This window comes from Opisthorchis viverrini, assembly GCF_000715545.1.
Source record: "Opisthorchis viverrini unplaced genomic scaffold opera_v5_31, whole genome shotgun sequence".
Taxonomy (NCBI): domain Eukaryota; kingdom Metazoa; phylum Platyhelminthes; class Trematoda; order Opisthorchiida; family Opisthorchiidae; genus Opisthorchis; species Opisthorchis viverrini.
In genome coordinates, this window is record NW_008751688.1 from 157079 (window position 1) to 171780 (window position 14702).

Below are 14702 nucleotides of genomic sequence, written 5' to 3' on the forward strand. Positions count from 1 at the left end.
AGAAAAAACGCGGGTTTCGCTATTGTATTACTTCTCTGAACGCGTTATTTCCACTTCACACCTAAGCAACCAACCACTCAAAGTACGGGCAAAGGTTTTCACCTCTGTGAACTGACTCGAATCTGACGTGAATCTCTCAGTTAACTTACCCAACGCTCATTATCATGTTTTGCTTAGTCCTTGGACAACTTTCTGCGCTCTCTTGCGGGCTGTTGTGTGACAACCTACGTGTTAGGAGTTGGTGACCGGCACAACGACAATATCATGGTCCGCTTCTCCGGCCATCTTTTTCACGTGGATTTTGCAAAAGCCTTTGGACACGCACAAACATTTGCCGGGTTTAAACGGTAGGTCACTACCTTCTCTCTCTCTACCTCCTCCCTATCCGTTGGATTAGAAACCTTTCCATGTCATGAAAAATAATTGGTCTGTTCGCCGAGCTTGGCAGTTCGCTTGCAAACGTTCATCACCAATCGAGGTGACATTGTCAATGCGGGGTTAAGTGATCTTGATGAATATTTGCAATCCAACTTCCAAGCTCGGCAGACAGACCAACAACAAATCAGCACACCCGAGATACCCGTATTCCACAACATTGCCAGTGAAAAATAATATTTTCCCTTATCGTTAAGCTACTGACAAAGGGAACTTTTCTTCTTTTCAACCCATGTATTGCAGCAATCTGATAGCCTTTGATTTCTTTCAAGAAGCAACCCAACCGAGTGTCACATAGTTTCTGTTCGTTATGGCTGTTATTGATGTATGCTAGAGTTCCATCCAGCATGCAGTGTTTTGTTGATGGTCGCTATCTTTTCCGGTGTCCCCTTCACCAATATGGCCTGGTTGTTTCACATCTCACACAACCTGTCCACTTTTCTTTTTCCAGGGATCGCGTTCCTTTTGTCCTAACGCATGATATGTTTCATGTGCTCCAAGCGTATTCCAAAGAGCTGAACGATGCTTCGAGCACAAGTTCTTCATCTTCACTTCCCACGGGTTCGCGACTACATCGTGCCGGCCGTGAAGGTGTACAGCTCTTCATAGACTATTGTTGCCAGGCCTATAACTTGATCCGCAAGCACTCCTATTCGCTAATCTTCCTTTTGGATATGGTACGCGGATTGCCTCTTCCTCCTGGTCTTGTTCTTATTGAATTTTTTCGTCTGCTTGTTTATTATGCCATTGAATTTTCGTTCAGTGACAACGAATGTAACATTCAAATGTGATTACCATCGGCTTTTCCCCAGCCAATCGGCTGAAACGATGTCACTTACGGGGACGTTTTCATTCAGGGAAACTCACCAGGAGTTCCTGTGCATTTGCCGTGTATTTATCTTCCAGGAATGTTCCAATATGAGCATCTGACCATAACAGTTCCCGGAAGTTTGTTACTCATTATTACAAAAATTCTCGTGGGTGTTGTTATCCATCAAATTTGTCCAGCGAAATTCACACAGGAGCCAAAGTTCAGGAAAAGGGTCTGGGATGGTTAACACTGAAATCGGGAACTGTACAGCCCTGAGTTGAGAAATCCAGGATTGAGTTGATCTCGACTATTCATTGCTGGGCAACGGGCTCCTGATTCATGTTATCTGAACTGACCAACCTGCATCTCCAGATTCTCACTCAATTGGGAATTTCTGTGGCCTCCTGGCACATCAAGAGTACAGCGGTGTCGTCGTCCATGATCGTTCGTACCGGAATGGAGACACTAGTCTATCCATATGCCTGACGTCTTTCCTAGATCTGCCATGGCGTTGCTTTTGGGTTTTGGGATGGAACGTTGAGAAAATGGCTCTCCAACACGATTTACTTCAATAAGCGGCTCTGTGCTCTTCACACGCATAATTTTCATATTTTCCATGACATTTTTTTTCAATTAATGTTTCACTGATCTACAAATTTATTTTCTGTGCATGTACATCACCTAGTGATGGAATGTTTTACCATTCAACTGACTAGATGTGATGATATCCTGAAAGATTTTAGTAATCGAGTGATTTCGTCCGGTTTATAACCGTCTCCTCGCGGCACCTGAAGGCAATCTTTGTGTACAGTTTGACCCAGTCCTGCTTCCAACGATACTGTGAACTCTCTGAATTCGCGTCGCTGTAGAAAAATTGGGACTGTGATTTGTTTTGAATGTTGCGAATCCTCAAGTCTTCAGTGTGGTCCTCAGTATCTGAGCTAAACACTAGATCCAAATCACTCTATTACTAAGATTCACCAGTGTAGTAAAATTATTGGAAGTTGCGTAATGAGTTTATTAGTTTAAACAGATGAATCTGTCAACCTACTAGAGTGGACCCTTTCAATGAACAACGCCTGGGTATAAAAAGCAGCGGGAAAAATCAGCTGAACAAGTAATCTTTTTTGTCCAAAACTCCGGATCCCTCAATTCCTAATAACCCACCGGTATCGTCATCCATGCTATCTTTGTACCTATATTATCCATTGTTTCAGAGTCTATCAATGAATATACCGGGTGTCACCCGTGACAGCGTCCGTTATCTGATGAGTACGCTTCAGTTGGAGCTTTCGGAACAAGAAGCGAGCCAACATTTTACCGGGTTAGTTCCGCATGTTTTTACCAACTGGTTTCTTTACTTCACAGTGCATTTCCCTCCTCTTTGGACATAGGATGTGTCTTGCAACCAACCAATTTTAGCTTCTGATACCCACCGTTTAGTTTTCCCAACATTCTTCCATGTTCCTAAACAAAAATATCTCTGTTCCATACGTTTGCATAGTTGCTCCAACTGTGTCGTGTCTGTCCAATCGTGAAATCGCAGTATATTGCAATGGATCGCCCAGCAGTGTCATGTAGATTGCCATTAGAGGATCGGCAGCAGATAATCAGACACCTTATGATAGCACCATGAGTCATGTAATCTCCTATGGAGATTGAATTACTTTTTGGACAGTTGCAAGCAATCAAGCCCAAGATTTCCACGTAAAACTGCTACTCGGTGGAAGAATAACTTGAGCCTCCGCCCTTGTAACGAGAGTTATGTCCAACTTAGTAATCCACATCGAAAACACTGAATGGCAGACATATTTGTTGTATCCTAAACGGATTTCGTAGACAGCTAAAAGCTGCGGACCGCGACTGTCCTTGGTCCAACCGCCGTTTTTATTCTTTTGTTGTCACATGGTCTTCTGAATCACATTTCTACAAGGTACCCACTCACTTGCTGTGGTACCCACATTTTGTACAATACACTAATATTCTTTACGGGGGTGCGGCTGCAAATAGTGGGGTCATCCATGCTATCTTTGTACCTATATTATCCATTGTTTCAGAGTCTATCAATGAATATACCGGGTGTCACCCGTGACAGCGTCCGTTATCTGATGAGTACGCTCCAGTTGGAGCTTTCGGAACAAGAAGCGAGCCAACATTTTACCGGGTTAGTTCCGCATGTTTTTACCAACTGGTTTCTTTTTTTACTTCACAGTGCATTTCTCTCCTCTTTGGACATAGGATGTGTCTTGCAACCAACCAATTTTAGCTTCTGATACCCACCGTTTAGTTTTCCCAACATTCTTCCATGTTCCTAAACAAAAATATCTCTGTTCCATACGTTTGCATAGTTGCTCCAACTGTGTCGTGTCTGTCCAATCGTGAAATCGCAGTATATTGCAATGGATCGCCTAGCAGTGTCATGTAGATTGCCATTAGAGGATCGGCAGCAGATAATCAGACACCTTATGATAGCACCATGAGTCATGTAATCTCCTATGGAGATTGAATTACTTTTTGGACAGTTGCAAGCAATCAGGCCCAAGATTTCCACGTAAAACTGCTACTCGGTGGAAGAATAACTTGAGCCTCCGCCCTTGTAACGAGAGTTATGTCCAACTTAGTAATCCACATCGAAAACACTGAATGGCAGACATATTTGTTGTATCCTAAACGGATTTCGTAGACAGCTAAAAGCTGCGGACCGCGACTGTCCTTGGTCCAACCGCCGTTTTTATTCTTTTGTTGTCACATGGTCTTCTGAATCACATTTCTACAAGGTACCCACTCACTTGCTGTGGTGTCCGCATTTTGTACAATACACTAATATTCTTGACCACCCACATTTTGTACAATACACTAATATTCTTGACGGTGGTGCGGCTGCAAATAGTGGGATTTGGCCAGCTGAACACGCACCAATGCGTTACAGATCGAACCCGACCTAATTCCTCGGTCTCCTTTGCTAGTACACAAACGTTATTTCGATACTCAGGGACAAAGGTGTCGGGTTGTAAGTATACAGAATGCCTTCACCCTATTTCCTGTTTATTTTTACTAGTTTCTTATTGAGCCAGATTTCAGCAGCTGGGAAAACAAACCACGCATCTCTTACGTGAAGCTGAGCACAGTGATGTAACTGGGGGGCAAGCGTGCTATTGCTGAATCAGAGTTTTGGCCATAATCTCTTGGGAAAGAGCAACTATCTGGGGCTCAGTCTACACAAAACTGATGGCTTAATCATTCACGTTTGTCGTACAACATGTCGATTAAATTCAGGCTCATTCTGTGGCGAAATCTTTCCTTGCTTGTTTTAGACTCATTCGCAAAACGTTGAATTCACGTGCCCCTGCTCTCAATTTCTTCGTACACGGTCTGGCCCAGGCGAAGCAATCGTCGAATTCGGCTAGTTCGTCCGGAGCAAGCGGAGCTTCTATTGCTGGCACAAACTCCGCACCGGAGATGATAAGTCTTGTACGAACTTCTCGGCCTACTAACAAATCAGCTCAACGACAAGGTAGTCTGTCGCCTGGACAGATATTCTCCTTTGTGCCCAAGCGATTCACGTGAGTTTCTCTTTTGTTAACTCTTCCCGACCCTTGTACTGCTTGGTTACGTACGTTCAATCTGAGTTATTCTAGATAATCTGCCCTCACTTTGATGCATGAAAACACGCCACTAGTTGCTCGACTAGTGTACATTCTCAACACGCTTTTCATCATCTAATCGACTGCCTGTCCAGCTGAGTTTAGTTCCTCTTACTACGTGGAATTCACCATCACTCTTTTCAGTACGAAATGTCGAGTACTTCCTGCTATCGAAAAATATATGGATAGCTCAGACTGTGTTTGATCGTTGGTTTGTTCACTGAGACAGCTAATTGGGTTGCGTACATTTCGTCACTAATTTTGGCGACATCGTCATTGTCGCCGTAAAACGAAGCAGTGTGGTGCTCCAGTGTATCGCTTTCGCAGTCCAGTCGTTGCTGAAAACTGCACTACTGTGTGCAGTGCTGAGTGATTCCATCACCATAGGGAATGACAGCTTTTGGGTGCTTGATATGGAAGTTCATCCCAGCCGAACCACCGGTCACATTAATGTCGTCAGTTTAGCTGGACGTTCCTCATGTATTCCGTACATCTGAGCCATCTCAATCGTGTTAATTAAATTGCACCTAATGTCCCGCCTTTCCGATTCCAAACCTCACCACGTGATTTGTTGACAAGCTGTTCATTTAGCACTTTTGTATCTATTCTTTTCATCTGCTCTCATGTGACCCATTCTATCAGCCTATCGGAACGTGGGGAAATCGATGCTGTGGTCGTAGAAGCTGCAGTCAAACTACGAGCGAGTGATAAACACTCGGTAAGTCTGCGGTTACCGATTACTCAACCATCCCTTAGTCTCTTGGATAGGATTACTTTCTCAGACACAACTCCTCATGATTATCGTCATTTTCATTTGGTTTCCAGACTGCAGCTTTCATAAACCCATTGTAATTCACGCAAACCGTGCATCAGGGACTCGTATTTAATTTACTCGTTTTCATGTTTACCATGTTTTGGAAGAAAGCACAATACCGTAAATTTCAGATCGTTCGGTGCGGTTCATCAGTCCCGTGCCCCATACCTTTGGGTGGGGGTTCGTATCGTCGCAACTTCCGAAAATCAATGCATACACCGGCATTTACGAAAGAACAACATGGTATTTTCCGGAACGGAACAAACATCTATGAGGACATTGTGACTACGGGAATGTACTTGAATTTGTACATAACAAACGCATTTTCGAATCTGCGCAATCGGTTAGGTTGTTAAACTGTCCCTTCAATTCACTTCGACTAGGTACTCTTTCCTGCTCGGTGTGCACAATGCTAGATAGAGCAATCATCGTCCTCTTTCCTGCTTCCTAACTACAGCTTTGGGGGCGCAAACGTGTCTGTTGTGTTTGGACAATATCACAGCAGAACCTTGCACTCTGGCAAGGCTTCTTGCATTCGGCGATGAAATCGACTTGCTGTGTTTCTTGATGATGAGAAACCCGCACCTTTCCTTTATCCATTCTTTTCTTGTCTTTCAAGTACGGTAGCCGTAAGTACACGAAAGTGGAGCCTTATTATTGATTCTGGGTTGTTGCCTATGGTGAGACAATCCCGTTAACGCACTGTGCCCATAAGAGGTAACGCGGCCTGATGTGTGTCCGACTAAGTTCCATCCTAAAATTAAGTGGAGGACACATTGAGGACTATCAATTTTGATGGGAAGGGTGCTAGGATATGCCGATGGTACTTGCGTGAAAATGTACTGCAGTGATTTCCAGTACACTTCAGTGTGATTCTGTATAACTGCCTCTCGATGAGTCTGATTATTACCTGTTAGTTCTTCAGTTTTCGGCAGACCTGGTCACGCGAACCCGTACATTTTCAACGCTTCGATGTTTAAGAAGAGAAGCATCTGATGACTTCATTCTGCTAGTTTGATCAGTGTTTGTGTAGCATTGTTTGCGGTGATTACCTTGGTGACTCACAAACATTGTCGAAGAGTGCCGAGTACTACGGTAGTTCCCCCCACGGATTCTGGCACCTAGACGTGTTTTTTATCTATTTTTTGGATAGCAGTTGGCCTGTTTTTTGGTTTACGAAAGGTTACATCAGTTTACTTCGATTACTAGATCAGTTCGACACTATTTCCTCTTCCGAAGGATTTAAGTTTTTGGTGCACTGAGATTTCATCAATCACTTCATGTTTCCGGAGCACAACCGCTTTTATCTTATGCTGATATGAATCTTTGCCGTGCCTCTCCACCCTTCCGTTTAGGACCATTACTTTCCAATGTCTGTCTGGCGAAAAGACTGCCGAATACCAACGCGGGTATATCGTCGTATCCCCGACCTGATCGAACTGTGCAGCGTCGTTCATGATGCGTTTTCGGACTTCGCTGATCTTACGAACATTCCACTTCTGGTAGGGTCTCTGACTGCGAACCACGTGACATCAATTCGCACACAAAACACTGTCCAGGAGCTAGTCGACTATCTTCTCGAAGCAGACTTGAAAATCAGGAAGGTTCGTTTTCAGGTGTTGTTATTTCTGTCAATTGTTCCTAACGTATCTCATGTAATGGTACTCAACGATATTTGCAAATGGATATATCATGTACCGTGTGACTTGGATCCTAATGTATAGATTGTAAGTTGACTCGAATTTTATCAAAGAAACCAATCTCTGCGACTCATCGAAAAAGTCAGAAGACGAGAACCCGTATAGCAATGTTGACTTGATGCGTTCAGGTTTCTCGTGTTAGTCCAGCTTCCACTACTCTCGAACCTCTCTCTTATTAGGAAATCTAGCTACCTACACTACTACTACTACTACTACTACTACTAATCAGGAAGGTTCGTTTTCAGGTGTTGTTATTTCTGTCAAACCAAACACTTCATCCACGGTACACACGGGAGCTCAATGCGCCTACATATTGCTGCAAGTATATTTGATGAGCGCGTGCGTACAAAAGGTTCTGGCTTGAAGGATCGACTCAATTTGGACATTATCACTGGCTAATTTTGGCATCTTTATCATTACTCATGTCTCTTAACTTTAGTACCTTATTTCTGTACCTGAGAAATTGTATGCGGCCGTCGAGTATAACCGAAATGTTCGCTTCCCAGAATAGATATCTCCTTCAAATCAAGTCAATAACCACTTTTAGCAATGGGAGCCTTATTATAAACTCTGTTAGTTAAACAAGGATGGTTTTCGTATAAAATAATAAGCCGAAGAAGTCGGTGTCAACAAGATCCTGACGTGTGGTTAGCCGAAAGTTTTATTCCAGTCGGGGAGACGTTTCGTCTTATATCATGTTATGGGTGAAATCATCTCAAGTCTGCGTATTTAAAATAGGCCCTTGACAACTTTTACCGAAATTGCGTCAACAGATCTACGGCAGCTGTGTGATTTAATAGGAACGGCGGTACAGCAGCGATCGGTATCCAATGATCTACGCAGACAAAACAATTGTTGGCGCAAGTGAACCGTCCTTTGGCTGGCATTCACTTTCATCGTTAGTAGCATTTCGAACAACTTCAGGATGTGCAGACTTCAGTGTGATTTTTTCAAGTCGGCAGTAGTGCGATTTTTTTTACTGGTGGTCTATTGATTGATAAGGGACACCAAGCACTCACCGAGAACACTGATAGACGTCATAAGGAGCACAGCGAACAAAGGATAGTTGCACTTAGTCTGGTGTACTTTCCCGCATTAAGCTTTGATTCCACCTATTTGAAAGGTGGTTAAGGCCATCCGGTACTGGATATCTGATCACTCGCCTTCTCCATACTCAAGAGTGGTCCATGTGTTTCCTGTTTTTGATCCAACTGGTTGTCGACTTGTTATCTTGATCGGTGGAATCTGTACAGTTTTTAACTTTCCGTTGTTCGCAGGCTGCTTAGTGCGGAGAGAAATTGCAAAGCTATTGATTTTGAAGTGAGGCTGATCAACACATCAAATACCCGGTCGTTTGAATGTATGGACGCATATAAACAATGTATACACAAAAACTGAAAAAGCAACCTATAGGGGAGAAACAGGGAGGACAAAACAGAAAGAAAACGCCACATGTCGGTGAGCGAGTTATGCAGCTTCTCGTTCCAGAAGTTCAGCTCTGAATAATGAATCCGAAGTCATAATCCGGGCGAAATAAGAAACCAGCGTTTCTGCATTTTAATGTTCTTGCGTATAGATGTACACCAATGCTGCGCGACGGGTGTTTCGGGAAACTGATGATCATACCTGAATGTAATGGGTGGGAAATCTCATCGAGTATTGCCTGGGGAACCATCCGTATATATCAGCTTAGGTATCTGTCAGGGGGCTGAAGGGAATCTTACCACTTGCTCGTAAAAGCTGACTTCACCGGTTGCTACTCATATGGTCTTTTTTCGACAGTCCGGTGAAAACGACGAGTTAACAGCGGTGAATAACTGGCAAAGAACAGAACTTTGTTAACGTTATTCATGCCATATTTAGAGATCAGAACTTCAGGATATTTTATGTGATTAGCTAGAGATGGTCTGCAACTTTCGATAGCAGTTTAGGTCGCGGTAGATGTTTATCCTGTGCTAGTGTGAATACAATCTCGGTGCATTTATGTGGGTTCAGCTGCGATTTCTTGTATCTACTGGCATGCGGCTGTAATGTGTTCAGACAAATAGGCGTCCGATATGTAGAATTCGCTCCGCCAACCGCAATGTTGTTCGCTTATTTTATCGGACTGCGATGTCCCTCAAGTTTCACGGAGCATGTATGGAAGTGAATAGAAACGGTGACAAAACTGTTCCTTGAACATGCCCGAATTATCTGTAGGAGTCTTCGACAACCGTCCACCTATCCGAAAGTATGACTTTCGGTCGGTGAGCAAGTTGTGTAAGAGGAACAGGAGTCTTTCCTTGTCAGTCCCGTAGAATTTACTCAGCGAATGTTTTCGATCGATCGGACTGAAGGCACTATCAAAGTCCATGAAGCAGACCCGATAGCGCTTTGTTGTAACATCTAAAGCTTACTATCCAAGACTTTCGAATACTGGTCCGTTCACACCACAACCTAACGTTAGCCGGTCGGGGTAGGTTTCCTCTTTAGGGAATACAGCACCGGGAGAGGGGTACGTTAGCCCCTCCTGAGGGAATACTACGCTCTGGCTTTTTGAATGAAAAGCATTACTGTGTGTTCTTTCCTGATGGGTTTAATTTATTTTGTCTACTTGCCATGTCTATTCATTGGGTGGCGACATCCCATTGCTTTTCTGACGCCAGTGGGACGTTGGCAAGGGGATTTTAGTGGGTTTCCGCTTGCCTTCAACTACCGATGAATGCTGCTACTGTTGTGGCACAAGTAGCTAAATACAAACGCAGTTATTCTCATTCAGGGCGTACTTCCATGAGGCCGTTCGTATTCACTCTTTGAAACCGATGTATACATTTTTCGGCGAATAAATATAAAGCCCCGCTTTCTCACAATTGTCAGTGTTTGGTATTTATCCATGATTGTTTAGTCTATGTGACTGTATTTCTCAACGTTTTGGGCTTTGTTCTGACCCTGTCCCGACTCGGCAAAATTAACTGGGCCTCAACAATTACATCCATTGAAGTTTCTTGATTAGTCCGTTTGATGTTTCTAGCACGACTGGATCTTGGTACTTTCCATTTACTTCATGAAATGTTTTCTTTCAGTTCTGCCGTAATGATGATCATCCATGGGTCCTGCAGCATTTGAAATTGCCCAAAATTTATCCATGTCTTCTTCCACTAGCATTCATTTCTAGTCCCTTTTTTTAGGTTCTGTCCGCTCAGCGGACGAGGCCTGAAAACTTTGTCCCTTCATTTTAAACATGATCCCTCACGAACCACACTAGATATTAACACGTAACATGCACTGACCAAATCGCCGTTTGCATTACTATGGATCTATCAGAGCTCTTCGATTAACACAGCCTCTATGTCTGAGCAAACAGGATTCGCGGAAACCAGACCTATGCAGAATGTTTTAATTTACCTCGAATTCAACCCGGGCTCTGTAGATTCAGGCACTGAATGTTATGTAACTTGGTGAGCTCCATGTACCGATAGCTAACTCACATCAATACCATTATGTTAGACACTATGGCCTGCGCCCCTCATCCACTGTTGCCGCGTTGTGTCTGACTGCCCCTCTCACTCCTTTTTTACTCTGTTGTCTTTTAGAGCGAACCACTGTGTATCTTCTTCCACAGCCTCCTATTTGACGAGAAATTTGCAGCCAAAGAGGCCCAACACATGAGTGAGTCTCACCAGAACGTTATTCGTTGGTGATCCATACCATATAGTTTCTTCCCTCTGCATAGATCACTCCTGGCACTTCTGTCGCATTGCCACCCTTTACAAATCATAAACTAGAATACTTCCAGGATACACAAGTCTGAATAACAACGATCTGGAAGGGTTGAGTCAGAGATTCCCTCGTCAATGTCCTGTGCCCTGGCCGCGAACCAGTATTGAGATCTAGGGGGAGCGAAACTGTACTTTAACTTCTAGTTGGTTTCTTTGCTCTTTTTCAGTTATTCTGAAAAGTTTAGCCTGGACACCCGCATCTGACTTTATTGGATTCCATGATTAATCCTCTTTTCCCGGAATTGGTTGATTTAACTGAGAGATCCAATTATATCACGCCGTTTTTGCTAGCTCGTATTGAATGGAGCTCTTTAATTACGCTTTTTACGGTACACTGTGTCAAGGAGTCATTTGCTTCTGAGGATTTCGTTCTGCCAGGGATATTCATCGCATGCTGAATTCCATGTTCATATTCTCAAGCTATTTTTTGCATTCTATGGTGCACACTTTCTCATTGTCAGGTTTCCGTAACGCAATCTAAATGCTAGGGGTATATAAATGTGTCTGGGAGCTTCGGTAAAGGTAAACACCTCTGAGAGTCTGTCGATGCTTCGAATGACCTCTCTGGGTGTTGTTTATTGGGTCAGCGCCTGAGCTGTCTGAACGTCCTTTTGTGGAATCTGAGTTTTTTTATCATTGCATCGGCAGAATCCGTTTTTCACATTTAAAAAGTTTAAGGCGAGTTTTCTCGCCCGACATTGAACAACAGACGACGATGTAGTGTCAATAGGAACTATACAGAAAAGAAGTCAATTTCAGGCGATGCTCGTCCAAACACCGTTACGCGATTGAAATAGCATTGTAGAATATCAGACGGTATGATCGCCTGTGTGGGTTAAAGGTTTGCCTCGTGTTCAAGTGAAAAACCCTGCTATATGTGGCTTAGAAATCTGGTTTATGCCCTGTACGAAATCTTGTGTGCTTGTTCATTTAGTTTAAGAGGGTTCATTGTCAGCTTATCTTTACCTTCATCGCCCCACATGCGTATGATACTGATAGTTAGCTCAACCTAATTCAGCATTTTTTATCACTGCTGGCACCACTTTGTCATTCCTAGCGACCTCCTATCCTTGTCACGATTTTCCTACCCCTTATATATCGTTTTTCACGCAACACGTTGCGGCTTAACTTACCACTGGTACTCTACTCCATGCCACCTCTGTTTTGAATTTCTTGAAGGTAACGAATCACAGTTCACATTTTGGGGTAGCCCGTCTTCTTCAAGTGAAACCCCGCCCACCGCCGTAGTTCACACAGACTCCTACGACGCGTGTTCCATTCTCAGACCATCTGACCAAACCGCTGCCATACAGCTGCAGTTTCAATTAAGCGAGAATGCACAGCGGTTAGATATACTTATCAAACACGGACGTGCCTTGGTGAGTTTGGGTTTGTGTCGTCTTGTGAAGTGTTCTGGATCTATTCCGTTGTTAAATTCCGATTGTTTGTCCCACATTATTGATTATGTAAATATCAGCACTGTGGAAGAAAAATCCCACTTGTCTAGACAGTTGAACGAATATTCGGTATGGCCAGTTTGTAACGAGCAAGCACATGCTGTTCTCGCAGTTCTCATCCTTTCTAAAAAAATTCTCGCATTTCCCGAACTGAATGTAACGCAGAACGGAGCAGCTTCCAGTTGATCCTAACCAACAGTTTTTGCTCTCATTTGCGGCGAACTGCCTCCTCTCACAAATTTCTTTGCAGTGATCACTTTCACACCATATAACCCTGAGTGTTTTTAAGGAAGTAAGCGTCTTTCATTTTCTGAGCAAGTGGATTGAGGCCTAGGTTTGGAAAGTACGTGAGTTGCACGCATTTTGTGTTGTCGGGTAAATTTCATTTGGTACGAATGTCAGAAAAACTGTTCGTCTGAATGTCTAACTACTCATGATGCTCCCATCCGTCGGATTTTTCACGCAGCGCTTGAGGTGCTATGGGCTGTGTCCTGTTTCGATCTCTGTCCACTCTCTTTCCTCAAAACTACGTTTAGATCGCCCGTTTGTCGACCTCAGATAATCATCTGATTCGTTTTTAGGCATCGACCACCTAGTCGTACACTTCGATCTCTTGAACTTTGCGCTCACGAATTACTGGTTCTATAGTAGCTGCCCAACTATACCCTCTGCGAACGAGCTGTTGCTCTTAAGAATTTGAGGCGTTTTGTCGTACGCTCGACCTTTTTCATATGATGATTTCATAAGATACAATTCATTACTTAAAGTATTCTCATGCTGTCAGTTATAAAAGGGTAATGAGGATCCTCTTCCCAGTATGAGTGACATTCGGTAATCAAAGCCTGATATGAGCCATGAAGATCGTGCGATCCCACCGTGGTCTGCCACACCACTGTGTTGGCCAGCTAGGGGAAGAAGTAGGATAGCTTTGACGAAAGGTACTCCGTTGCCCTAGGCACAGATCCTATATGGGGAACCTACGCATATTTCAAGCATAGAAAAGCCTGAGGGGAACAGCTTTTACGCCCACTCTCGTTACTACACTTCGTCATCCTCCGCTCAGTTTGGTGAGCAAAACGAATTACTAATTACTTCGCAGTAAGCTTATTGGTTAGCAACGATTCCCGATCAGCTGTAAGTAATCACCTGAATGAAGATCGCTATGTGATCTTTACGTCTCCCCCTACCACCTTCATCTTTTGGACTATGTATTTTCTGCCTGCAGCTGATTCCCGGTACAAACGAACTTCCTGATGTTTATGTGAAAATCTACTTGCTTTCGGGTCGTCGAAAGAAATCCACCAAACGGAAAACCACTGTTATCAGACGATCAAGTTCGCCGACCTTCAATACTGCGGTAAGTCCGACAGTTATTTTTCTTGCTGTCTATACCTGTTCTGACGCGCTTCAGTGCACACGCGCATTGTTGTTTCACCTGCATCTGATTCGATCCAGTTTCGGCCCACGTGAACCACGTGGGTATGTCACGTTCATCGAGGAGTCCGGGTTCAGTCGCGTGAGGTGATTCGGCACCAGTCACCTGACTTTCACAAATTCTGCTGTGCAAATATTCGTTTTTTTTTTGCTTGGCAATGCGAACTACGACATCGATTATTAACCCCACGACGTTTCTGTATAGGGAACACCAATGGGACTAGTTTAAGAAACCTATTCGGAATGTTAAATGTGGTTTTCGGTTCACCCAGCTGCCGACCAGTTCAGTCGGTCATCTGACAGCTGACATATAGTCAGAAGATTTTGCCTGAATGGCCATCAATCCTTGTGAAAACCTGATAATTGTCAAGTCACAAGTTTGGAATCTTGTCCAATATTCAATATATAGTTGTTGTGGCTCTTTTGCCTTTCTTGAGAATCATAAAGTTGGCGCAGAGAGGCATGCGCCCTTTTGATCGGTGGTTTCAACTAGTCACATTTGTGCTTACTTCTGCTGCCATTCGCCCCCAACCGCTTGAATTTTTCGGGATACGTCTCCGCACCCATCATCCGGTAAAACGATCATGTCCTCCACAAGGATCGATTAATAATGACAAATGTTTATGACTGTTCATCTAAATCAACGTAA

General features: G+C 43.6%; 1 protein-coding gene across 1 annotated transcript in view; it reads left to right on the forward strand.

Moving 5' to 3' along the window:
• Nucleotides 1-14702, forward strand: part of T265_02553 (hypothetical protein) — a gene marked incomplete at both ends in the record, with an annotated part of 65999 nt that overhangs the window by 49911 nt on the left and 1386 nt on the right. Inside the window, 9 exons of the mRNA XM_009166832.1 lie at nt 178-347; nt 887-1112; nt 3304-3410; nt 4561-4809; nt 5533-5608; nt 7060-7308; nt 10977-11052; nt 12342-12541; nt 13845-13976. Coding sequence (XP_009165096.1) covers nt 178-347; nt 887-1112; nt 3304-3410; nt 4561-4809; nt 5533-5608; nt 7060-7308; nt 10977-11052; nt 12342-12541; nt 13845-13976 — 1485 coding nt within the window. The remainder of the gene's footprint in view (nt 1-177; nt 348-886; nt 1113-3303; nt 3411-4560; nt 4810-5532; nt 5609-7059; nt 7309-10976; nt 11053-12341; nt 12542-13844; nt 13977-14702) is intronic.